The sequence below is a fragment of the Fundulus heteroclitus genome, chromosome 12 (assembly GCF_011125445.2).
Source record: "Fundulus heteroclitus isolate FHET01 chromosome 12, MU-UCD_Fhet_4.1, whole genome shotgun sequence".
NCBI classification, from domain to species: Eukaryota; Metazoa; Chordata; class Actinopteri; order Cyprinodontiformes; family Fundulidae; genus Fundulus; species Fundulus heteroclitus.
In genome coordinates this window covers 31,638,293-31,663,586 of record NC_046372.1, presented here as the reverse complement: position 1 = coordinate 31,663,586, position 25,294 = coordinate 31,638,293, and the positions used below count along the sequence as shown (strand labels likewise).

General features: G+C 39.1%; 1 protein-coding gene across 10 annotated transcripts in view; it reads left to right on the top strand.

Moving 5' to 3' along the window:
- trpm3 (transient receptor potential cation channel, subfamily M, member 3) overlaps positions 1–25,294 on the top strand; it is a 210,140-nt gene that overhangs the window by 96,567 nt on the left and 88,279 nt on the right. For all 10 annotated transcript variants that reach the window (XM_036144444.1, XM_036144452.1, XM_036144449.1 and 7 more), the window contains exons 2-6: positions 5,369–5,448; positions 6,942–7,143; positions 10,133–10,346; positions 12,389–12,513; positions 14,899–15,070. In XM_036144444.1, coding sequence (XP_036000337.1) covers positions 5,369–5,448; positions 6,942–7,143; positions 10,133–10,346; positions 12,389–12,513; positions 14,899–15,070 — 793 coding nt within the window. The remainder of the gene's footprint in view (positions 1–5,368; positions 5,449–6,941; positions 7,144–10,132; positions 10,347–12,388; positions 12,514–14,898; positions 15,071–25,294) is intronic.

The window sequence follows — 25,294 nt, the reverse complement described above, 5'->3', positions numbered from 1 at the left end:
ACAGCCACTGATTCTTGCAAAGCTAACACCACAGTGGATTAGTTGCCTGTAGACAGAGGAGTGTTGTGATCCAGTTTCCTCTGATCGGGTTTCTCTTTTACTTTTTTGACTGGATTTTTCATTTTGCACTTAAGTCAAAAATGGATATACAAATAAAAATACAGCAGAACAGTCCTTCATTTGACAGAGGTGAGTCAAGAAAACCTACCAGATATGTTTCATGATCTTGCTACTAATGTATATGTTCCTTTAAATTGTAATAAAAAATAATTGTCTTGTTTTAAATGACAACAGCTACCTCTTTCAATAATATCTTAGTTCATACATGTTAGTGAATTTAAACTTTGCATCAGACAAAGATGAAATATAATATACAGACTAATATCAGACTTAGTTTTAGATGTTTAATGTTGAAAATAAATTGTTTGGTGTATTGACACAACAGCACTTTATAAAATTTGCAGTTTTATAGATATTTAATTTAAAGGTGAGGTTGAGTATTGTTCATATTTCTATTTTAATTATGTGTTTAAAACCATTTACAGAGGTGTATTATTTAAAAACAGCAAATAATGAGAAATGGTGACTCTTTTGATATTTGTACCCTTTAACCACAAGTAGAGATCAAACACAATAAATAGGAAGCGGCTTTGCCTAATTTCTCTTTCAACACCTGATTTCTTTGCATTTGGTTGAGAATCAGGCATAGAAGTTCATAGATGGTGAGAGGCTGTGCCTTTTTAAAGGCCTAGTACTTGAAACCTGTATGATCATATCACATCCAACCCATTCAGACAGAATTTTCTATTTTTTTTTTTAAAGGGAGGAAAAGCACAAGGAGAAAGTGGAAACATTAGGATGTTGATTGGATTTTGTTCTCAATTCAGCTCCCTGCCAGTGCCAATAACAAAGAGAGGATACAATAGTAGAGGAGGGGAGGACGGGCGAGCACGAAGGGTGGTGGTGGCAGATCTTGACTGTAATGGAGTCGAGACCCCTAACAGGCTGTCAGATGCTGGTTATTTGCTGCCGCAGTCACGCCTCACACTCAAGCACCCTGCACACACTTGCAAAAGTCAATCCGATCTTCAGCTCGACAGCTGGTGTATTTGTGTGTGTCTGTGTGTGTGTTTGTGTGTGTGTGTGTGTGTGTGAGTGCACCCCCGTAATAAATATTAATTATACAATTGAGTGTAGGCCATGTGCCATCTCATCATGCTTTATCAAAATCTCATGAATAGCGTTGAGAAGCCCAGGAGAAGGAGCCATAACAGGACACAGTTGAAGGTGTAACACCTTTGGAGTTGGCTTTGGTTGTCCCTTGATTTAGGGCTTTTTCCATGGAAACTGGAGCTTTTTTATACTACCTTTAGTTTTGCTTTTGACCGTGCCTTCAGGCAAATCATTGTTGATTTTTTCTGAAAAGTTGTCGAGAGGATCTATTTTTTGCTGAGGGATGCTGGCGGATGAATACACCGTTATGGCATGACAGAGAAAGAATTGGGCTGGGGTGATATAGCAGTGGCCTGCAGAGTCATCGTTGCCATGCTAATCTGTAAAAGCAGCCCCCTCTACCCCACAGAGTAATGGTTAATCGTGGGAAGTCTGGTGTTAGGGTAAGTGTACAGGCCTGGTATGGTTGTGGATGGTTGTGGTGGGTTTTGGGGTGCCTTAGCGTGACAGGGCCAGTCAGGCGGATGAGGCGGGTGTTGTTGTAGTTGTGACAGTGAAGAAAGCCCTGTAAAAGCAGCTCCCAGCTTTGCTGACTGGGAGAAGAGCTGCGGCTGCTCTCCCACAGTAGAGAGCAGACAAAAAATGTTCTTTCTTTTTGTCTTTCCTGTGGTTGGGTTTCTTCTGTTAATCGGCCGCTGTGTCTGGGCTTCTTGCCATCCTGGCTGAATGTATCATTATTACATTTGGTCTTTCTCTGGACCTCTGATTCTTACTTACAGGTCAAATTTGAGCCCAGTGAAGTCATTTGTCCTCTACAGATGGCCATCTTGATTTAGTTATAGCTACTGAAGGGTTAAATACCCGGGTGAAAATAGGTCCAGAGTATGTTACAGCCATCAGTCATACATTGAATCATATCATCTATCATATCTCAAATATACAGTAATAGAAAGACTTGCTTCATTTTGTATAGTAAATACTATGTAGCTAACAGTTGTTGGCTATTTATTGATGGTTGACACCTTTGTAAGAAATATTTGTAGTAGACAGTTTTGCTGGAAGACACCTTCAGGGCTTCTTTCCACCCTTTTCAGCGATGACAAGTTTGTAACATTGTCAGCATTTTTGGAGGAGACACAGCGGTGCTATCTTGGCATGTTGTACATGATGTCTATGAACTCACACTTGTGACTCGTGTAAAAGTAAATGCTGTCTCTTGGTTCCAAAATGGCACATTTGGTGTATATTTTCCCTTTTTTTGCTTTTCCCAAGCATTTCTTTTAGGCTTTAGTTTTGCTAAAGCGATGACTAACATTTCTAACCAGGCAAAAAGTGTCAGTCCATCATTATTAAAAAAATTGATGACAGTAAATGTTTTTGGATGTATTAATACTTACAAAGTGTCGGACATATCCGGTTTTCTATGTAAACATCTTTCTAAAAGCACAATCGACATGGAATTGGCACCATATGTCATTGCCAACCCCTGCACACATTGAAAAAACATCAACACCAATTGATTTGTTAGCCTTATTACCCCTAGTCAAGTTAGAGGTAATAAAGATTAATGAAACCAAATAGTATTACTGAACACAATAATAAAATGTATTCAAAAAGGCAAAGAAAGCCAAGAAATCCCCTGATTTGTTTCCCCGTACTTTGAAAGCAATGTTGTTCCAAATTAGCACTGTTGAGTATAAGCTCCTTTAGTCCTATCTGACAAACTTCCTTTTTATCAAATGGTATCCCATATCACACAAGAATGTCATGATGGGTAAACGCAGAAAGCTATATCAAAAACTGCCATAGTGCTTCAAAACATAATTTTAACATTTGTCAGAAAAGTTTTTCTATACTTCTGAATGATTCAGTAAGAGACCATAAATTGAAAGAATAAAATTTCACTATAAACTAGCATTTGCTTTGTGCTCTTTGGAAGATGTCTGACAGATCAGTCAAAAGAATTATGAGAAGTGTTTTACAACATTGAATACCTCATTACTCAGAGCTATAGAAAGACTAGAAATTATCAGGTAGTTTTGTAACGAACAAAAAGTAATGTGCCCACCAACAGTGGATTTATACATGCTCATTACACAAAACTATACTGCTGAAGAAAAACATGCTGAAGGACATTTAACGTTTCCTGCAGAACATTTGCACAAATCTATAAAATACTGTATAAAATACTTGAGCCGGAAAAGAGTGCTTTCTCCGGGTCGGAGAAGATGTGGAGCTAAAGTATCTTGGGGTCTTGTTCATGAATGGGGAAAAAATAGAGCGAGTGATCGATAGGTGAATTGGTGCTGCATCTGCCGTAAAGCGGACACTACACCGGTCTGTCATGGTGAAGAGAGAGCTGAGTCAAAAGGAGAAGCTCTCGATCTACCGGTCGATCTACGTTCGTTACCTCATCTATAGTCCGGGAGTAGAGCCGCTGCTTCTCCACATCGAGAGGAGCCAGTTGAGGTGGCTCGGGCATCTGGTTAGGATGCCTCCTGGACGCCTCCCTGGTGAGGTGTTCCGGGCACGTCCCACCGGGAGGAGGCCCAGGGGAAGACCCAGGACACGCTGGAGGGACTATGTTTCTTGGCTGGCATGGGAACGCCTTGGGGTTCCCCCGGAGCAGCTGGCCCAAGTGGCTGGGGAGAGGGACGTCTGGGCCTCCCTACTGAAGCTGCTACCCCCGCGACCCGACCCCGGATAAGGGGAAGAAGATGGATGGATGAAAGTAAAATACTGAAACAATATAGACAACTTGGATAGGACCAAAATTAAAATCTTTGGATGTCATTGCACACACCTTGTTTCCATGGGGAACAAAATAGAAACACACACCAAGAGTGAAGTTTAGAACCCCATGGTTAGAAGCTTTTTTCAGCATATGATGCTGGTAAGAATAACCAGAAAAATCTATTGTGACATTTTTGGTAAAACTCTAAAATGAAACTAGATTATCAATTTAAAAAAAATGTTCTTCCAGCTAGACAATAAACCCAAAAACACAGCTAGGGAAGCACTGAACTGATTTCAGAAAAAGGAGATGAATCTAGAAGAATCACCTTGACCCAACTTATAATCTAAGGAAACAAAAACAAAGTTCACAGATGAGACCCCGATTTCAAGATTTCAAGACAGTTTGTGTCAAAGAATAGGTCAAAACTGTCCCTTAGAACTGCATTAAAGTAGTTTCTCCATGCAGGAGTTGTCTTTAAGTTGTCAGGAAAAAAGATCCATAAAGTACTGAATACATATTAGTAGAGTAAGTAGTAAGAGTTTTAAATTGTTTTTCTACGCCATCGCCTATAATTTAATTTTTTGACAAATTTTTGCTTATTTATTTATTTAATTATTTATTGATTTCATTATTTATTCATTTGTGTGTGCATTCCTTGAGCTGTTAACACATCTGTTGAGGATTTCATGTCATTGGCCTCGTTAGAAATATATTGACTGAGAAAAATTATGTGTTCAGTTCTTATTTTCTCTGTAAAAAAATCTAGCTTGTAATTAATTAGGTTAACGTTGCTGTTGTTAGTATTTTATGCATGCACCATATCCATGCAAACACATTAGTGATACATTAACTTTTCACTTTGTGTGTAGCACTCTATGGCCCTTCCGTGTCGTTCTGAACATGTTGGAAAACAGGATAATTGGATTCTGTTAGTCTGTCTCACCTGCACCAGATGCGACTGCAGGGTATCACAGTTTCACAAATGCACAATTTGACAGCCTGTATGAAATCTCACAAATCCACTTCTACCTGCTATTTATGAAACGAGTGTGCACACATGCTGAACACGCTGGGATTTTAAACACTCTCGGCTGGGATGCCCCAGTTCATTCAGTATTTGCCTCATACTTTCCCAGCTCAACAGCTTTCTGATCTGAGCTATCAACTCCATGAAAACTGTCAGACTTCATTTTAAATTTGGTGTGAAAGGTGCATCTCTTCTATGTTAAAAGTTCAACCTCAAAATGCTATTTATTTCATACCTTTTCTTGTCCAAGAATATTTTAAAAACTACTTCTTTACCTTTTAGCATTTATTCTGTACTAACCATTATTTAAAACCATGGCGTTAACATAACGTGAGCCTCTTTCTACTGGGTTTCAGCTCTTTTCCACATGCACATGAAGCAGCGCTGGCTTTTTTTTTTACTGACTGAATCTTCTGTCTTTGCTCACACAGGCACAGAAATCGTGGATAGAAAGGGCATTCAGCAAGAGAGAATGTGTTCATATCATAGCGAGCGCCAAAGACCCCCATAGGTGAGTGGAAATATTTGGTAATGCTTAAAAATAATGGAATGCATTATTTCAGCCAATACAATTTATTTTCTGTTGTTTACCCTTCAAAAATTAAAGCAAATCATATTTAATAATAGCTCTCAGCTTGTTTTTATTAAATCCAAACCACCTAAACTCATGCGGACAATTTACTTTTGCAAACATTACATTTGTCATCAACAATAATCAGTACTTTTTAAGAGTAGCACAGTTTTCTGCATCTTTGTTACTTCAGAGAAGATCTTTGAGTGTGAGGTCGTTGTAAATGCTTACACTTTCACATTAATTTTCGATGCTTTACAGTTTTTGACAATGGTCTATTTAAGATTCTCATCTGATAAAAGATAGAAAAAAGCACATTTAGCTATATTATCACTTAAAGCTGATGAAAACCCATTTTCAGAAACTTGTTGACTTTTTAAATTCTGGTTTTTAATACTGAACAACCAGGAAATGTTTAGAACCGTTTCAAGGCTGCATCAAACGGCATATTTTACAGAAACAGCAATTCTTACTGTTGCAAAAGAACAATAAGAATACTTTTTAGACATAATAATGATGACAGTGAGGTTGTTCCACATAATCAGCTGTATGTTTCTTGTCCTAATACACATCTAAGATGATACAATCCTCTGAACACACTCTGTAAATTGTTGAGACTGCAGAACACAATGCAGTTAGAACAGCACTTTGAGGGGATTTATTTTGGTTGTTTTTGGAAAAACAAACTGAGATGGTTTTACTGATTTTATTAAGCTCCATACAAACTCAGACATGAGCAAGACAAACTCCTGGCTTCTTGATCAACAACATTAGCAGGTCTACAGAGGATCAAGTGGATGCCAAAAGATGGAGGAAGTTGGAGAAGCTGCACAGAGATCTTTCTTATTTCAATCAACTTTCTTTGTCAAAAGCATTTATACATCATTCATGCTTTTGATGATACTAAAGTGAATTTTGACTTTCTTCCTCCAAAGACTCCATTTTTACCTTAATCACAACATTTGAAAGCTGCTTTTATCAAGACTAAATAAGTATTTAAATAAGTATTTGATAATTTAGGAATAGTACAATTCAAGACTGTCCTTTTGTCAAGTGTGTTGGTTGCTGAAATGGAGGCGACCAGGACAAACAGAAAAGCAGACAGATGTTTCAAGAGGAGGAAACAAAAAGGGACAGAGTCAGAGAGATGCTGCACAGACCTGCAAATCCTTCATCCTTCCTCCACCCCGTAAGACGATGAAAGCGAGATGACAAGCCGCCACTTCCGCCTTACCCACCTCTTACACACGATTATGGCAGCTTTTCACACTCTTTTCTCCGTCACTGTCTGTCACAATCTATCCCTTCATTCTCACTGTTACAGCCGCTTTGCTTAGGGCTCACACTTTGCAACATTTCAATTATTTCAGGTTAAAGCCCGGTGTAATGCACCGGTCTTAACTTGGCTGTAACCTTCTCTTCCTTTTCTCCAGGTGCTGTTGCGGCCGTCTCATAGGTCAGCATGTGGGTTTGCCGCCCGGCATCTCATCCAGTCAAAATGACAAGGCAGAGCGTTTGGCCAAGAATGACAGCCTGTCAGAGAAGTGGTCAATCAGCAAGCACACACAGCTCAGCCCCACTGATGCCTTTGGCACCATCGAGTTCCAGGGAGGAGGACACTCCAACAAAGCCATGGTGACTCTCTTCACTGTCAAGCCTTAGATTATGGATGTAGCACATTCATTTGCAACAAGAGCTCAAGTATTATAATAGCATAATGGTTACCTTAAGACAGTCTCATGCAAATTGAATTCAACTGCCTAAATGAGCTATAGGGATTCCCCAAGCTTGTTAAAATATATTTGGCTGTATGGCTTTCTGCTCAGGGCAGCATGCTGCATGGGGCACCACAAGTAGAAATAAAAAAAAAGTCAGTCACACATCAGTTTCCTTTGGCTGTCCGGTGAATGAGAATGGGTCACTTTTCTCTTTCACCATGTTGTGAAGAAACACTAGAAGTAGACATTGCATTACACAGCGGGTGGCTGGTGATGTTGAAGTCTGTGACTAATTCACGGTTTAGGATTCAGTGCTAAATTAACCCTTTAAAGCCTGATACAGCTAATTGTGAGGAAACTTTTTATTTAGAAAAAAAAATTTTTTTTTGGTTTATTTAAAAAAATAAAAAAGACCATGTTTGGTTTTCAAATTTTCTTAGTATCGTAATTGATACGTTAGACCAAAGAATTACATTTCCTCATGTTTTCTGCATTTTTATTTAGGACGTGTAAAATACATTCTGTTGTAGGTTGTACATTGAATGTTCAGAAAAATGCTGACTTTGTTGAAGAGGTAGTGGTCTCAGAAATATTTTTATCAAAAATTATACATTTAGAGTTGTAGGGTTACAGAGCTGTTTTAGTGTTTTTAGGAACCATTGTCTATATTTGACAAGGGTTATATATCTTTAATTTAAAATCTTGCATTTGTGAACTGTTGGCCCTCAAATGGAGCCTTCTACAATGAATGCAGTGGACTACAGGAAGCCACACAGCCTGATAAACCTTGTTATCAACTTCATTAGGTTGGTCACTGGAAATACACTAATAAATGAAGACTTAAAATAGCCATTTTTGTATTGTTAGTTGCGATAGCGATGGAACTAACAGGATGTAAAAGCCAAAGAATCTATTTCTATTCTGTATGAAAAGAGAATATAAATAGGCTCTGGGTTGGCAGCACAGGCAATGAAAAGAAAATGTCAGATGTGTGGGTATGCAAAATACATTTTCTTGGAAAGTGGTCACAGAAAGGTCTAGATAAATATTGTTTAGATTGCTTTTCCAGTTAATGTTCTTCATATTAGTTGAATTGCTAAAGTAAAAACATATTCAAGAATTCCTAAGAAGACTTTATCCATCTTACCTTGTAGTTTGTTGTAAATTACTCAATAAATCAAGACAATGAGCCAGTCGTTCATAAGCAAGTTTTTAATAACACAGTGAAATCCATTACATTAATGCAATCATGATGGGAATATAAAGAATGATTGATTTAAAACATTAACATATCTTAGGACACTGTGAGAAAATAGTTTACCTGAATAACTATTCAATCTATAAAGTGGTCCGTGTTCAGTTTTATTCATATGATACTCGTGTGAACACATAAATCCCACTGAAACAATGTGGGGATTAGGAATACTGCCTTGTTTGATTTGTTTCTCCAATTGCTAGACTTTTCACTGAAACCAAAGTTCTGTTATGCTTCTGGTGGTAGTTTTGATGGATGAACAGATTCTCCATACTGCATGTGCTTCTCCAATCACAGTAAATATCTGTTCTTATGTTTTTGTAGCTTGAAAACTTGAAACCGCTTGCTGGGCAGTTCTGAAAGATTGACCATCAAAAAATGTTTTACTTTCATAATTTCATCTTCTTGTTTGAGACGTCTTTTACATATATAGTGTGTTTATGGAGAAAAAGTATTCACACCCCTTGAAAATGTGCACAATTTGTCAAGTTACAGCTACAAGTATTTATAATTTTCCAAATTAGCTAAAGCTCATACATATTGGTTAGTTAAAGATCTGTAATGGGTGATTTTTAGGTCCTGCCACAGGTTCTCAAGTAGATTTTAGGTTTGATCCTAACTATTCAATAGAAACTCTGGCTGTAAGTATTATATCATAGCGCTGGATGGTGAACCTCCATCCTGGTCTCTAGTGTTACATAGCCTCTTGGAGGTTTCCATACTGTGTTTAGCTCCATCCATCATCCCATCAGTTCTACACACTTTACCTTACCCTGCTGAAGAAAAGCTTTCCTGCATCATGACATTATCCTCACCATGTCTCACAGTGGGAATACGTTGTTCAGGCTGATATGTGATGTAAAATTTCCATTTTCATCCATGTTTTGCATCAAGTACCAAAAAGTATAACTTCAGCCTTATTTGACCAGAACACCTTGTTCCACGTGTTTTCTGTGTCCTCAACACCACTGGTCTCCAACACTGTTCCTAAGGGCCCACTGTTCTGCGTGTTTTAGGTATTTCTCTTGCCTGTTTTAAATGAATGGGCACCTGATGACATACTGAAGGGGAAATGCAATGATTTCAACTTGGTGTGATAAACAGGAATATATTGAAAACATGCAGGAAATTGGTACTAAGGACTAGGATTGGAGACCACTGCTCTAAACGGATCAGACTTCTTTTGACTTATTTTAACAGCAGCTTTCATTTTGCCTCTGTTTCATAAAAGCCACCTTACTGGAATGCATGATTAATGGCTGTCCTTTGAACTAATTCCCTTACTGTGCTGTAGACTGCTGCAGCTCCACCACAGTCTGACACAGTGAACAATGCTCTGGAAAATGTCCTTAAGCCTGAGGTCGTCACACAGCCTGAAACTGAATGACACAGATTTTTCTGTAGACTGATTAGATGTGTGGAAAGCTAAGCTTTCTGTTGCACTGAAATTAATTTAGAGACATTACATTAAAGGGGGCTGAAACACAGATTTTATCTGTAAAAGTAAAGAAAACATTGATCGTTTTCATTCCACTTGTCATTGGAGTTTGTGGTTGTCTATAAAAAAAGTATGAAAAGTTCAAGGAGTGTCAAACCTCACACAAAACACTTTATGTCTGCTTACACCATGTTTATTGGGCTCTATTTACAGTATGTGCGAGTGTCTTATGACACCAAGCCTGACCTGCTGCTCCACCTGATGACCAAGGAGTGGCAGCTGGAGCTTCCGAAGCTGCTCATCTCAGTCCATGGAGGCCTACAGAACTTCGAGTTACAGCCTAAGCTCAAGCAGGTCTTTGGCAAAGGGCTCATCAAGGCAGCCATGACTACAGGGGCCTGGATATTTACAGGAGGAGTTAACACAGGTAAAAAAAAAAGAAAAAAAAGAAAATCCTCTATGTGTGCAAAAAAGCCTGAATTTAACAAAACAAGTGGAGTAAAACAACCTTCCTATAATCAAATTCACTTGCACCGTGCAGCCAAATGCTCATTTTACAAATGAAGTGGGCACTTCCAGCAGGAGTATGATGAGTATGTGAAAATGTTTCACATGAGTGATTAGCTATTAAAGAGCTCTTTGTCAAGCCTGTATGGGCTCTCAGGATGATGAACCACTGGATCTCTGTCAAATCGCTCAGTGGGTGGTTTGCAGACCGTGCTTACTCAACTCAAATTACACACACTTAAAGTAGCACCAGACACATGAAGAGATGTCACTGATTTATTAATTGAATGACACTGAATTAAATTAATGTCAAGTAGACTAAATGGCTTATTTTTAAACATGAAAGTCACAACTTCATGTGGCACGTCATAGAAAACAAACAGTACCTGTACCCATGTGGTTTCAGGCATGGGAAACATGTCTGTGAAGGAGCGATTTCAATAAAGTGTTCAATGCAGCACAACGTTAAGCTGCTGAATTCCTCTGAAAAGAAAATATATGTAGTTCCCCTTAATTCCCTCATGCTTACGTAGTTTTTAAAAGCGTTGCTGATGCAACACAGAGGTAAACATGCCCTCAGCTTGCCCTTTTTTCTTCTTGCTGGCTTTGACTGAAGAGGTCTTAGCGCTGCAACTGTTACTTAAATTTTTCTAACTTTCTGAGGTGATTCTACTTCTTTTAAAAATATAGATTGCCCTTCTTTTGCACGCTTCATCTCCTTTAAATATGGTGATGAAATGTTTAAAATATAAACTCTCTTAAGGGAAGGAAGGTTTTAATCTGTAAAACTTTTTTAAAGTTGGTATTAAACATAATTCTTAATAAGCCCCCATATCTGCATTAAAGAATTAAGCTTTTTCTTTGGGTCTGATGCAATATTCAAATCTTAGATGCAGTGTTTTTGTTAACTGAAAGTGGGAAAAAAATAATAATTGCCAAAAATAAAGGCTTTAAAACATCATCACTCCGTGTTAATCTATATAATGTGTTTCCCTTAGTGAATGGACTTACTGAAATAAAATTAACTGTATATTAGAGCCTGTAAGTAGAGTTATAAAACCCCTGAATAAATCTACACTAAATTGAAAATTGTGCAACCAAATCTTTGAAAAAAAATCTCGTAAGACATTTGCTGTATTATCTTTCACTCCTAAAAAAAGAACAGTAAAAATAAATCAAGTCATAAAATTAATACCAATCATTTTATTGATGGTTGTGTGTAAGCTTACAACTGGAACTAGTTGGCTTTGTTTTGTGTGAAGTAATTTAAATAAATTAGATTATGACTCAAAATGCTTGTCTATTTATGGCACATAGAGAATCACATAATTGTTTTGCTCTTTATCTTTCAAATTGGAGGTAGTTTTGATTCATCAATACCTCCCTTCGTCTCCAGTGCATCAGTTCCTTTTAGCTTCTGTCCTTTCATTGCTTCTAATTCACATGAACATGTCCCTTTATTGTAAATAAAGATTTCTTTTAGCAGAGCTGATGGATGAAAAAGAGCGGGGGCTGTAAGCATTAATAGCACAGATGGAAACTGGCAAACATAAAATAGTACAGTATCGAGAGATGCAAGATGCCCACACTTGAATACAAAAGGAATAGAAAGTAAGATTTAGTGACAGAATGGGTACAGAAGCAAGAGAGAGGCTTGAATAATGGATGGATGGCTGGATTGGACGGACAGTGGGTGGAGGTGGAGAAAGAATGAATGTCAGCTGGAGAAATGTGATAAGATGGCCTCCAGGTCTGACTGCAGCTCCCCTGAGGACAACACCTAGATCCTTGAAAAAGTGTATGTGTGTGTGCCCATGTGGGTGTCTATTCACATTTATCCTTCACTTCTAATAGATGCTGTCACAATTTCACAGCAGAGTGCATGATTGTGACCTTAAGCTGTTAATTGATTGTGACAAAACATGTCTCTTTCCTCTGTCTCTCTGAATCTTTCAAACACAGGGGTGATCCGCCACGTGGGAGATGCGCTTAAAGACCATGCCTCCAAATCGAGGGGCAAAATCTGCACAATCGGTATAGCTCCGTGGGGCATCGTAGAAAATCAAGAGGACCTCGTTGGCAAAGACGTGAGTCTCAGCCAAGCTTAGCAGTTACTCACTGGGAAGGAAGTGAACTTGCATGCTATAGCCCACCATTTGTGTGTTTGTTATATAAACTGAATGCGTGAACTGTCACACATCAATCGGTAAGTGGTGAAACCTTCATATTTTGCAGATTTTTAAAAGATATATATTTTTTAGGATCCCTATTAGTTCCTTTGCCCGTCAGACCTTTGCCCCAGGGTTCAGCTTATTAAGAGTGCTGCAGAGTTAGGAGGTCTGATCTCTGTGAGTTGCACAGCTGGCAGATCCTAATAAGAATGCGCAGCCAAAGCTGACTCGTAGAAATTTCTGGGATTCACTGTTATCCTTTACCTACAGCAAGATTTCATCAGAATGTGCCACGCTCTGTCCCGCTGAACAAGTCAAGCAGAGCCAATTAATGTCACCGGCTGAAATGGGATGATCGAATGCTGAGGGACTTATTTTCTCACTTGATTAGTCTTAACTGTGCGCCTAATGATGAGACGACTTTACCTCGTATCGTTAGGCACCGCTCCAGTTCAACGTGCTCCAGCTTCTGGGAAGTTCTTATCATTTATAAACATCAGCCCAGTTTTCAGGAATGGGGCTTGGATTTTGTTCTTGTGTTAGTAGCAGTAAAATGTATGTGTGGTTTACAATAATTAAAAGCAAATCCCACTGGAAGAGACACCGGGGCAGAGCTTGGTGGAGGGAATCCAGTAAGAGCTGTAGAGTCTCATGGGAGAGGGATGTCATGACCCTGCAACCTGATGATTAAGATTGATAGACAGGCGATGAATGGGTATCCATCCATCCATCCATCCATCCATCCATCCATCCATCCATCCATCCATCCATCCATCCATCCATCCATCCATCCATCCATCCATCCATCCATCCATCCATCCAAACAAGGAAATTGATTTCCAGTGTATCAATTCTGTGAATCCGCCATTTTTATATTTCGGAGCAATTTTGTAGTCAAAGCTGAAGGGCGCTGATGAGTGAAAATGTTTAGTTGCTCATTACACCGTCTCCAAGCATACTACAAAAATGGCTGAACGGGGTGGAGTGGAACGCTCTGCGACCTGGAAGGGGGCGGGTTGTGATGTGCCGTTTTTTTACATTTAAAGACACCACCCCAAAACGAGTCAATCTCAGACACAACTTAAATATTATATTTAGAGCAGGACTAAAAGAGGGGTTGCAGGGCAACAATCATGAGAGATTCAGACCAAAGTTGGCAATTCCACTTTACATAGACCACAACTGTAAAAAGGAAGAACAGAAAAGCATATGCCCCTTTGAAACCTGTCAATTGCAGAAATGTCTGTTATAATTTCATACTGAACATTTGTGTGTTTTTGTAGTTATAATATATATATATTATAAACATTGAAAATGCTGGAAATTTGAATCCAGTTAGGAAAAAAAAAATGTATTGGACTACTGATGAATGCTTGAAGGGCTCATAAGAGGAGGTATTTGAGAGCAGTGCTCAGAAAATGAAGATAAACATTGGAGTGAAATTGTATTTTTGAGAAAAAAAAGAACATTTGCTGGGCTTCGGGAGTTCCTAAAGATCACTTAAAAGAGAGAAAGATATAGGAAATGAGGAAGAACATGAAGTGGATGGTGCAACACAGAAAACGAGCAAACGGGTGTGCAGGGCAAGTTAGTATTTATAGAGATATGGTAAAAAGAGAGAGTTTGAAGTGTGGATCATCCCTTCCATCTAAGCTCAGAGCATCTTCAGTATGGGGTTTGATGGCCACATGTTGTTCTTCTTGTCTTCTGCCAAATACAATAATAACAACATGAAAAAGAAAAGATGTGATCCAGATGTGATGAAAGCGTGTCTCGTTAAACCATACCTGTTATGCTCATTCAGGCTGCCTCATTATCCACGCCCTACGTGACATACGTATTCCAGCGAGATTTGTTTGATCATGAGAGGATTCATTACTTCGTCCTCTTAGCTTTATGTTGATAACATGGCAGGGTTGTTTAGGTGCAATCAAATGTCAGATAGTTAGAGCTTTAAAAGTGGAAAGCATTTGCACTTATTTGTCCTGAAGCTGTCAGAAAGATGCTCATTGGATAAGGTAATAGGATAAGTTGTGCAAAGTCAGAGTTTTGCTTAAAACAAGACTGAAGTACAATGCTGAAGACTTTCCTCAACAAAAATAGTTTTTTGCTTCTTTTCAAATTTTTGTTACAACTTAACTAAAGTGCCACAAAATTTAGCAGTTCTTCTTGTTGCAAAAATATTCGACAAGAAACTTTGATTTTTCCATGTAACAAACCACCTCGCTAATTAACACTCCCCCTTCATTTCGTGTATTTATGCTTTTCTTTCTCACTTTTCTGTCTTCCCTCTTTGGCAAGGTGGTGCGTCCGTACCAAACTATGTCCAACCCCATGAGCAAGCTCACGGTTCTCAACAGTCTCCACTCCCACTTCATCCTGGCAGACAATGGCACCACAGGAAAGTACGGAGCCGAGGTCCGACTCCGGCGCCAGCTGGAGAAGCACATCTCCCTGCAGAAGATCAACACACGTGAGTGGACTTTAACATGTATCTGAGAGGATCACCTGCAGACTGACCCGTGTGTGTCCTAAATCCAGGGCTGTGTTTTTAAAACGATAGCAGCATCGCAAAGCTTGAAATACTATTTTATGATGAACAACACTTGTCAGATAACAGGGTTGTTTTTTCTAAAGCAACAGTCTAAAATTATCCTCACCCATTTTCTGCAGAAGTTGTGCTGTTAGTGTATATTTAGACACCAGAACAAAACTTGATCCGCTTTTAAAAACCTTAAACTGTCCCTGTGTTCTGAGGGATTTTTTTTGAGTTCTTGACAGCTCAGATGGAATTAATCTTTAAATAAATACTCTTCATAATTACAGGTTTAAGCACGTGCAAGGAACAAATAAAGATGAAAACAGAGCGCACACGGTGCTCCTGATTGAGCCCATTAAAATAAAAAAAATGAAAATGAAAACAATATTTACCTGTTGTTAAGCACACAGAAATATTCTGAAAAATCAAGTTTTACATTTGCATTTTCAAAGAATTGGCTTTTTCTAATTGCTTTCGCAGCAAGAGCTTGTTTCCTTTTTGGTGACTGTTCATCTTATGTTCATTCAGGAGTTGTCTCTATTCTGAATTTGAAAGAAGTAATAAAACAATCTCCTAGACAAGCACGGGGTGACAGTTTGGAGAACCATTTTCCTTTTAACAGGAAGAAACCTCCAGCACAACCATGGCCAGTGTGCTCTGGGAATTTGTTGCTTGAGAGGACACAAACAGAGGAGCATAAAAGTGGAGGATTACTTTGTCGTCGGAAAAAAGAAAAAGTAAACATACTTAATGGCAGCACTATCTCCATCAGTGAAGAGTTTCTCAAAATTATATTCTTCTAAGTACTTTGGATCATTCTGCAGCAAAGGAACAACAGAAAAAAATCGAGCTATTTGTATTTTTCCACATGTGCCAGCATTATCGTTGATTGCAACATTAAGCCTCTGTCATGCAAAATTTATAATTTTCCAAAAAAATAAAAAAAGCATATTTTCTATCTTTCTCTGATCTTTTCTCTTCTGAATTTCACATACAGACACAAACAAACAGCTTAAGTGAAGCAGGGTTCTTAGACCAAATAATAATTAAATAAAGTCTTTTGCCGCCATGTTTTATTTGTTATCATAGCTTTTATCCGCGCACGAACCCTGCTTGTGCCAACTCCCTTTAGGTGCGGTGAAAAACGAAAGCACTCACTTGACGTCAGTGCTTATTCAAGAGCTGCAGAGCGCTCCCTGAGTGTCAGGAAGCAGGTTTAACCAAGTGAAATGCCATTATCAAAATTGTCAAAAGTACTTTTGCTCAGTGCCAGAACGGTTGCTGATGTTTCGTGATAGTGACGTTATAAGGCTATGCTGAATCAAACTGCACTTAAACTCTGAGGATTCAGGAAAACTGTCTGAGATGAGAGATGCTGCAAATGCACTTTCTTCTCTCTTCATCTGCCAGTCATGTGACCCGTGGACTTCCCTTTGTCATCCTATGCCTGGAGTCATGTCAAAGGGGCTGGGAAGGCAAAGGGATGCCCAGATGTCATGGAAGCATCAGATTTCTTTTTGAATTGCATCCTGCCGTTATCCTTCGCCTTCTCTTAAACTCAAGGTGAGCAGAGGTAATCGTGGTAAGAAAGAAAGCAGGACAATAACTCCTGCTGTTGTTTTGTACGTATATGTCACAGAGGAATTACCCTCAAACCCCAAAGGTACCCTTCAACCATGCAGCGGGGAATTGCAGACATAATTAATTTGGGTTATTTTTTTCCTCCTCAGCTGGTAACTTGCTAATAAGATGAAGAATTAAATCAGTGGATCTCCTGCCATATTTTAAATAGTCTGAATTTCTGTTTTTTTTTGTATTATTTTATAATAATTTGTGAGTCATTAAGAGCACAGTGCCATCAGAAGAACTTACCAAAAAACACTGTAAAAAGAAATCTGTTGTTTTTACTGAAACAATTTGGCAGCTGGAGTTACCAGAATTTTTCAGTAAAAATGTAAACCAGTTTACCAACCCACCTGTATGTTTTACAGTAACAATGTAAGCGAGTTTACAGAACCATCGGTGTAGTTTACATTATAAAACTGTGGACTGCTTGCTATCTTTACATTTTCAAATATACTGTGTAACAGCTATTTTGTATTATATAATTTTAGGAACCCTTGAGGCACTAGTGGCCTTTTTATTGAAAGTAGTCTGACAGGAAGGGGGGCTAAGAAACAGGGGGAAGACCCAGAGCATGTTTTTTACAGTGTACCCACAGTGCCAAAAGCACACAAACCCGTTAAAACTTTGCACATTTTATTACAAACTTCAAACATTTTGGGGTTAAATGAAAGACACCTACACAAAGTAGGGCATTACTGTGAAGCGGAAAAGGAAATAAACTTGTTTTTTAAAATTCAGGGGGAAAAAATGCACCGTGATGAGCATTTGTAATTAGGACCCCAAAGGTAATATTCTGTGTAAGCAGCTTTTGGAGTCTTTCTCTAGCAGATATGCGCAGCAAGAGACTGGAAATGTTGCGTGTGCTTTGTCAACAATTACTTCAAGTTCAGCCAGATTGGACCCCTTTTCACAGCAAGGACATCCGTAATGATCGATTTTCTAGCCCCAGATTCTCGCTTGGATTTAGATCAATTTCATTGTTGCTCTGGCTGCATGTATAGTGTCTAAAATCTTTAACAGCCTTGCACAGAATATGTTCTTGAATTTATTTACTCATCTTCCAATCACCATCATCTCTGACTATAGCTTCCCTGTCCCATCTGAAGCATCACCCAAACATGAAAACCAACATGTATAACTGTGAAGCTGCTGTACTATTTAATGTTTTCTGCTACTCATGGATTTTTGTACGTAAGTCAAAAGAGTCTGATCTCCTCTGTCCAGAGCATCTTCTTCAGTTTGTTTCCTATTTCCCCTACATGGCTTTTCTCTTTCCCCAATGGCTTTATTTCTGTCATTCTTCAACAAAGGCTAAAGTTGTGGAGTGGATGACTAAAAGTCGTCCTGTCAACATGCTCCGTGTGAGCTGTGGAGATGATGAACAGAGTAGTGCTTCATAAGATATTTAAAGCTTGGGATGTTGTTTTATAATCTAACCCTGCTTTAACTGTGTCCAGATCTATATCCCTGACCTATCTGTTGTGTTCCCTGCTCTTCATGATGCTGTTTGTTCCCTTTCTCTTTTCAAACCAACAAAAGGCGTGACAAACTGAGATCTTGGTTTACTGAGACCTTAGGAGAAAACAATCAGTACAGGGCAACGTTGCAGAATAAAAAAAAAAAAAAAACACTCTCAAAGCTGTATGAACCTATATCTCCTACTGACAATGCACCATACACTGCAATCAAGAAATGGGAAAAAGACCTCAACAACCACATGGATAATCGGTTTTATTCTGCAATAACACTTTACCATATTCAACATTACTAATATACAGGTAATACAATGCAAAATCCTCCACACAACACACCTCACGCAGCACAAGATGTGCATCACGGGAGTGATTGATCCAGATGTTCGCACATACAGCGCTGCACACTCAACACCAATGACTGATGACGTCTTTCACGCATCCTGGCTCTGTCCACACCCAAACTATCCCGATTCCTTGGCCATAACAGTCTGCTATTCCCCACCGTCTGTTTACTTGGCAATCTGGAAGAACTAAATATAAACTCAAAGCAAACCACAACACCCCTTCTCGTAGCCCTGACTATTGCCAAGATAACTGTACTGCTCAACTGGGAAAAGTAGAGAGGTAATGATCACCACATCACAATGGCCAATTCCTTACATCATGAATCAGTAATATATAGAAATCAACTTGAACATCTTATTAAAATATATTCCACAGTTCTAAAAGCTATCTCAATACCAGTGAGGTAATGCCACCACAGGAATATACATGCTGGGGCAGAGAGAGGAAAGGGGGGGAACAGAGTCAAATATCATCAAAACATGTTATCCCTAACATGTTTAGTTTCATCTGACTTCCTCCCAGAATCTCTGATTCCTGATTAACCTAAAAATAATTTAAAACAATCTGTTAATAACTGCCAAATATGTAACCTACCTCACATATTTTCAAATATACCACTTTGTTGTGGGACTGCTCAGCACTCTCTGTCTTCCATGTGTTTTTTTCTGTTTTGTTTGTTATGTTCTTTAAGAACCTCTGATGCGTTTACAGCTGGATTTATAAGAGCAAATGACACACATTTGGATGTTATTTGTTTATTAGCTGACTTCTGAAAGCATCTTTTTGCAACAGATTTTATTTAGGGTATCAGAGAATAGTTAGGTGAGTACAAACGCTTTTTACATTTTACTTGCAAAAAAAAAGTAATGAATAATCTTTTTTCTTTTTCACACTTATGAGGAACGTTGTGTTGGCACATCAAATAAAATCACATCAAAATACAACTGAGGTCTTTGGTGATGAAAATAGAAAAACAAATCGAAGGGTTAGCAATGCAATGTGTATAAAATCTCATAAAGATATTAAATTATAAAGACATTTCAAAATAATAATTAATTTAAATTCCTTCGCATGTGGAAAGCCACACAGCAATTCTGTATTTCCTTAAACTTTGGTTGCTGAGTTAAACCAAAAGGGTGTTTTTATTTTAAAATGTGTCATACAGTACATGTTACTGTGCATGTTATTTTCTCTTATCTACTGGCCCATGTGCAGACAAGCATTGTTTCTTGATGTGATTACCTGTGCATGGACTGCATGAATTTTCCTCACACCAATGCCTCCCACTGGATCCAAGTTTTGGCCTGAGGTGCTGTCACAAAAAAGTGGTGCAAAGAAAGTGAGGAGGGGTTAAGGTCTGATCCCACAGTCACATAACCTGCACACAAACATGAGATAAAAGGTGTGAGGTGGGTAGATGGGTCTAATCTTCTCCTGTGGTGTTTTTTGTGACGTCTTTCCAATTCTGCTACTAATCCTGCTGCAGCTGCATGTGAATTCCCTCGAAATAATATATTAGCATGAACTAGCTTCTCAGCACAAAAACCTTTAAATACAGTATAAGAATCAATCATCTGGAACAAACTTTTCTTCTGTTTTACAGACATATACATTATTGCAGATGTTTTAATAGTTACTTCAGGTAATGATCATTTAATTCCCTATATTTTAATAGTTTGTTTTCATGGTATATTTCAAATGCTAATGATTATTATTCAATTCTCACAGAAGTTTTGAAAACGTAGCTGGCACATGTCCAAACTCACTGGAGCCAGGTTTTGCAGTTCCTAAACCTTTCAATTTTACATTTGGAACCAGCGTTTGTTTTCCCTCCACACACGTTCTGCATTTGTACCCTTCAAACTAGAACATGAATGAAAAGACCAAAGGGACAGCTCAGACGGAGCATTAATAAATGTGTTAAGACAGCAAACTTTGAAGGATTGAAGCCAGTGAACGTTTGGTGCTGCGTTGTGCTTCATGTCCCCTTCTCCTTATGAGTTATGCAGCCAAATGTGGTCTAGTTTGAAAAAGACTTGTGCCTAGAAGTGAAGCCTGATTTACTGGGATACAAAAGCATATCAGTGGATTTTACGTATAAGTACCATGTAAATAGTAAGACACTGTAAGGCAAGGGAGGTTTATTTGTATAGCACATTTCAACACAAAGACAATGCAAAGTGCTTAACATGATTAAAACATAGGAAAGTAAAAACAGAATAAAAGCAAGTAAAAACAAACCAACAAACAAAAAGTTAGAATAAAATGTAGGAAAATTTAAACAATATAAAACATAGGAAAATGTAAACTAAAAGCAAATGTTAATGATTTTAAAAAACAGCTGGACTGCAAACTTATGATGTTTCAGTAAAACAGTTTAACAAGAACAGTCAAAGGCGATCCTAAACAAATGAGTTTTTAATTTTCATTTAAAAGATCTCAGGCTTTCCGCACTTTTACAGTTTGTTCCAGATAAGTGGAGCTTAAGAACTAAATGCTGTTTCTCCATGTTTGGTTCTGGTGTCTACTGTAAACAGTATTCTTTGCACACTTATTGAGCCCTGCAGACATCTGTTCAAAATGAAAGTTGTCCATCATCAATAACCAGGTTAATCACTGTTTTGGATAGAAATTATATTCCTCTGTGACAAATAATGTATTATTAGGTGTACCAGATGTGTAGAAAACCAATAGAACAACTAGTTATGAAATGCATGCTGCAGATTCTGCATATTTTAGTCATTAACTTGAAGGGGAGTGTTCAAAACAATAGCATAGAGGATTTTTATCATTGACTCATCATTCACTCTGTGAAAACCAGAAGTATAAAACGTTTGCCCTTGATTTAAGGACCGAGGCAGAAATTATCTTCTTGCTGGTAATACTGTAAGTGCAGAAAGTGATGAGCTGCCTGGCTAAAATAATCACAGATGACCTAATATATAAACCAAACATAGTACTATGTGGCATGAAATTGAACAAAAAAAAAAAAAAAAACTCATTCATGAAAATGTCATGGAAATGTAGTCATAATTTAGTTTCTGTTCAGCACTTATGTTAGTTGTGTATTCTGGTATCTGTTAGATTCGAATCCTGTTTGCCCGTGTTCTTTATGATTTCAGTAGTTCTGTTAGATCTTTATTTTCTGCTTGTTCATCCTCAGTTTAGTTAGGTTTCTCCCTCAAAACTGGCCATTCTCATGTTTCCCTGTTAGACTCAGTTCTCCCTCTGCTCCTGCCAGCTCACTGCCCTCCTCTTAATTGCCTTAAATCATCTCACCTGTAAATCTATGCCACCTGCTGCTCCTTCCGTTTCCTCCCTTTATATTCAATAAGCTGAGCCATATCCAGAGTTCAGGTCCTCCTTTTACTTTTACCTACCCTGTTCTGGTCATCCTTACCATGTTCCTGATTCCTGTTTCTCAACCATCATTGTAAGCTTTGTTTTTTTTTTTATTGAAAAATTCAAGTAATTAACCCAATCACAATAAAATGATCAACACATTATAAAAGTAAACTTATTGGAATAAACATGTATTTCACTGCTTTCTGAAAGTATCCACAGAGTCAAAACTCTCTTGCAAGACAAGCGAAGATGTAGAAACGATATTAGATTAAGAGGGCATACAATTTGCCAAAGATTACATTAACTGGCCTAAATAGACATTGCGTAACATTTTCTAAACTAATGAAAGCAGGATTCTGCTTTTGGGGTTGAAGGTCATCAGACATAGATCTGATAACTCCCCCAAACTCAATTCAGGCCAAAGGACAAAGCATAGCCATTACAGAGGAAATTAAAAGAGGCAACAACCACTAATAAGTGAGCATTCAGGGGAACGCAGACCAATACGATTACAATATGGCATGAATAGCCCAATACCTGAACCATAATTCAAACGTGCCTTAAACGTGTCTGTATGTAAATGAAGGCTTTGATTTGAACTTTGTGATTAATCCAATTTTTAAACACAATACAAATATTTTGAACAAAACACTTTGGTTTATTGTCTCAGGCTCTGCCAAATTAGATTCTCTCAACAGCTACAAAGATCCTCACAGCATCCACTGATCACAGGCATGGCTCACAGAAGCAAGGAAAAGAGGGTTAGAAAATGTCTAAAAAGATTTAAAAAGTATGGACTGAGAATTGAATGTGCAAAGTAAGTAAAAGGCTCCAACGCGGATACAGCCAGTAAAATATATAATTCATCATTTGGGGATGTTGCTACTTAAAACATAAAATGGAGAAGTCAGACGGACAAAACATGTAATAAAACAATCTTTGTGCATGTTTTGTTATTATCAAGAGAAAGTGAAATAAACTATGAGATTAATATTTTTTACTCTTACAACGTCTAAAACTGAAGGTATATGCCAGTAAAACGCATACAAAAAACAAGTTCTCACTACCATGGGGAGCAGAGCATTCAGTCGCTCTGCCCCCCGCCTCTGGAACTCTCTACCGCCCCTACACGGACTCACTTCTCCATTTTAAATCACAACTCAAAACTCATCTGTTTAAGACTGCCTATTCTCTCTAATTATCAATTTCCCTGTCCCAGCCTCTGTATTTTTTAAATGTTTTTGTTTTGATATTGTTTCTGACATTGTATTTTTATCCTTTTGTACGGTGACCTTGAGTGTCCAGAAAGGCACCTTTTAAATAAAATGTATTATTATTATTATTATCATTATTAATAATAATTTTTACACATTTGAATGAAGGCTTTGAGAAACAACAATTCACTGTGAGCAATCGTCCATTTATTTGGACAAAAATTTGGTTAAATATTGAAGCAGCAGCAACAAAATGTCTGCGTGGGCATTTGCATGTATGTACAGCAGTGTAACCTTTATTAGTCCTTCTTCCTTAGACTTAGACTTAGACTTAGACTTAGACTTAGACTTTCTTTATTGTCATTTTGTAGCACAGAGTGCATACAGAACGAAATTTCGTTTTTTCATACAGCTCAGAAAGATTGCAGTAACTCTACAGGATACCTTGCAGTGAATTTACAGTACAGGATAAGAAAAATGCAGTGGTAAATCTCAGTCGAATACAGGATAACTTTCAATTAACTTTCGGATAAAGTGCAGCAGTGAGCAGTAGGCAGATTGAAATGTAAAAACAATGTAAGCAATGTAAACAATTATGCAGTAAGGTGCAGCAGTGATTTAACAATAGGCAGTTGCATTGTAAACAGTTTTGCAGTACGTTTCCGGAAAAAGTGCAGCAGCGATATTGAAGGATACATACAAATGTGCAAATTAGCGGGTCGAGTGTGGTACACAGTCCGTTTTTATACTTCAGCAGTTCAACCGTCTGATGGCAGCAGGGAAAAAGCTTTTGCAGAACCTGGTGGACCTGCAACGGATGCTGCGGAACCTCTTTCCAGAGGGCAGCAGGGAGAATAGTCTATGGTGGGGGTGTGAGGGGTCCCTAATGATGTTACGGGCTCGAGACACACAGCGCTGCGATGAAATGTCTTTAATGGAGGGAAGAGGAGCCCCGATGATCCCTTCTGCTGTCCTCACCACTCTCCTCACGTTCTTCCAGTCGGAGGCACTGCAGCCTCCACACCACACAGAGAGACAGCTGGTCAGAATACTCTCTATGGTGCTTCTGTAGAAAGTCGTGAGGATGGGCGGGGGCAGGCGGGCTCTCCTCATCCTCCGGAGAAAGTACAGTCGCTTCTGTGCCCTCTTCACCAGTGACATGGTGTTCATAGTCCAGCTGAGGTTGTCCGTGATGTGCACCCCCAGGAACTTGGTGCTGCTGACCACCTCCACAGCTGAGCTGTTGATGAGCAGTGGAGCATGGTGAGGCCGGTTCTTCCTGAAGTCGACGATGATCTCCTTCGTCTTCTCCACGTTCAGGATCAGGCTGTTGTCTCTGCACCAGCCCACCAGCTGCTCCACCTCCTCTCTGTAGTCCTGGTCGTTGTCGTCTCTGATCAGGCCCACCACCGTTGTGTCGTCCGCAAACTTCACGATGTGATTGGTGGTGAACCTGGGGACGCAGTCGTGTGTCATCAGACTGAACAGCAGGGGGCTCAGGACGCAGCCCTGAGGGGAGCCCGTGCTGAGGGTGATGACATCAGAGGTGTTCTGTCCGACCCGGACTGATTGAGGTCTGTTGGTTAGGAAGTCCAGCAGCCAGTTGCGAAGGGGTGTGCTGAAGCCCAGATGCTCCAGTTTTCCCACCAGATGCTGTGGGATGATGGTGTTGAACGCTGAACTGAAGTCCAGGAACAGCATCCGCACGTGCGTGTTCTTCTCCTCCAGGTGTGCCAGGCTCAGGTGAAGAGCAGAGGAGATGGCGTCCTCAGTGGAGCGGTTCCGTCGGTAGGCAAACTGGAACGGGTCGAGTGTTGGGGGGAGACTGGAGACGATGTGTTCCTTTACCAGCCTTTCAAAGCACTTCATCATGATGGGAGTCAGTGCAACAGGCCGGTAGTCGTTGAAACAGGTGACTTGAGGTTTCTTCGGCACCGGAATGATGGAGGCAGACTTGAAGCATGCTGGCACTGTGGCTTGGTCCAGCGAGGTGTTAAAAATGTCTGTGAGGACACCAGCCAGCTGACCTGCACACTCCTTGAGCACCCGCCCAGGTATGTTGTCGGGGCCTGGGGCCTTTCGCGGGTTGACTCTCCTCAGAGTCTTCAACACGTCGGCAGTGTCAAGGCAGAGGACCTCCTCTTCCTGATGGG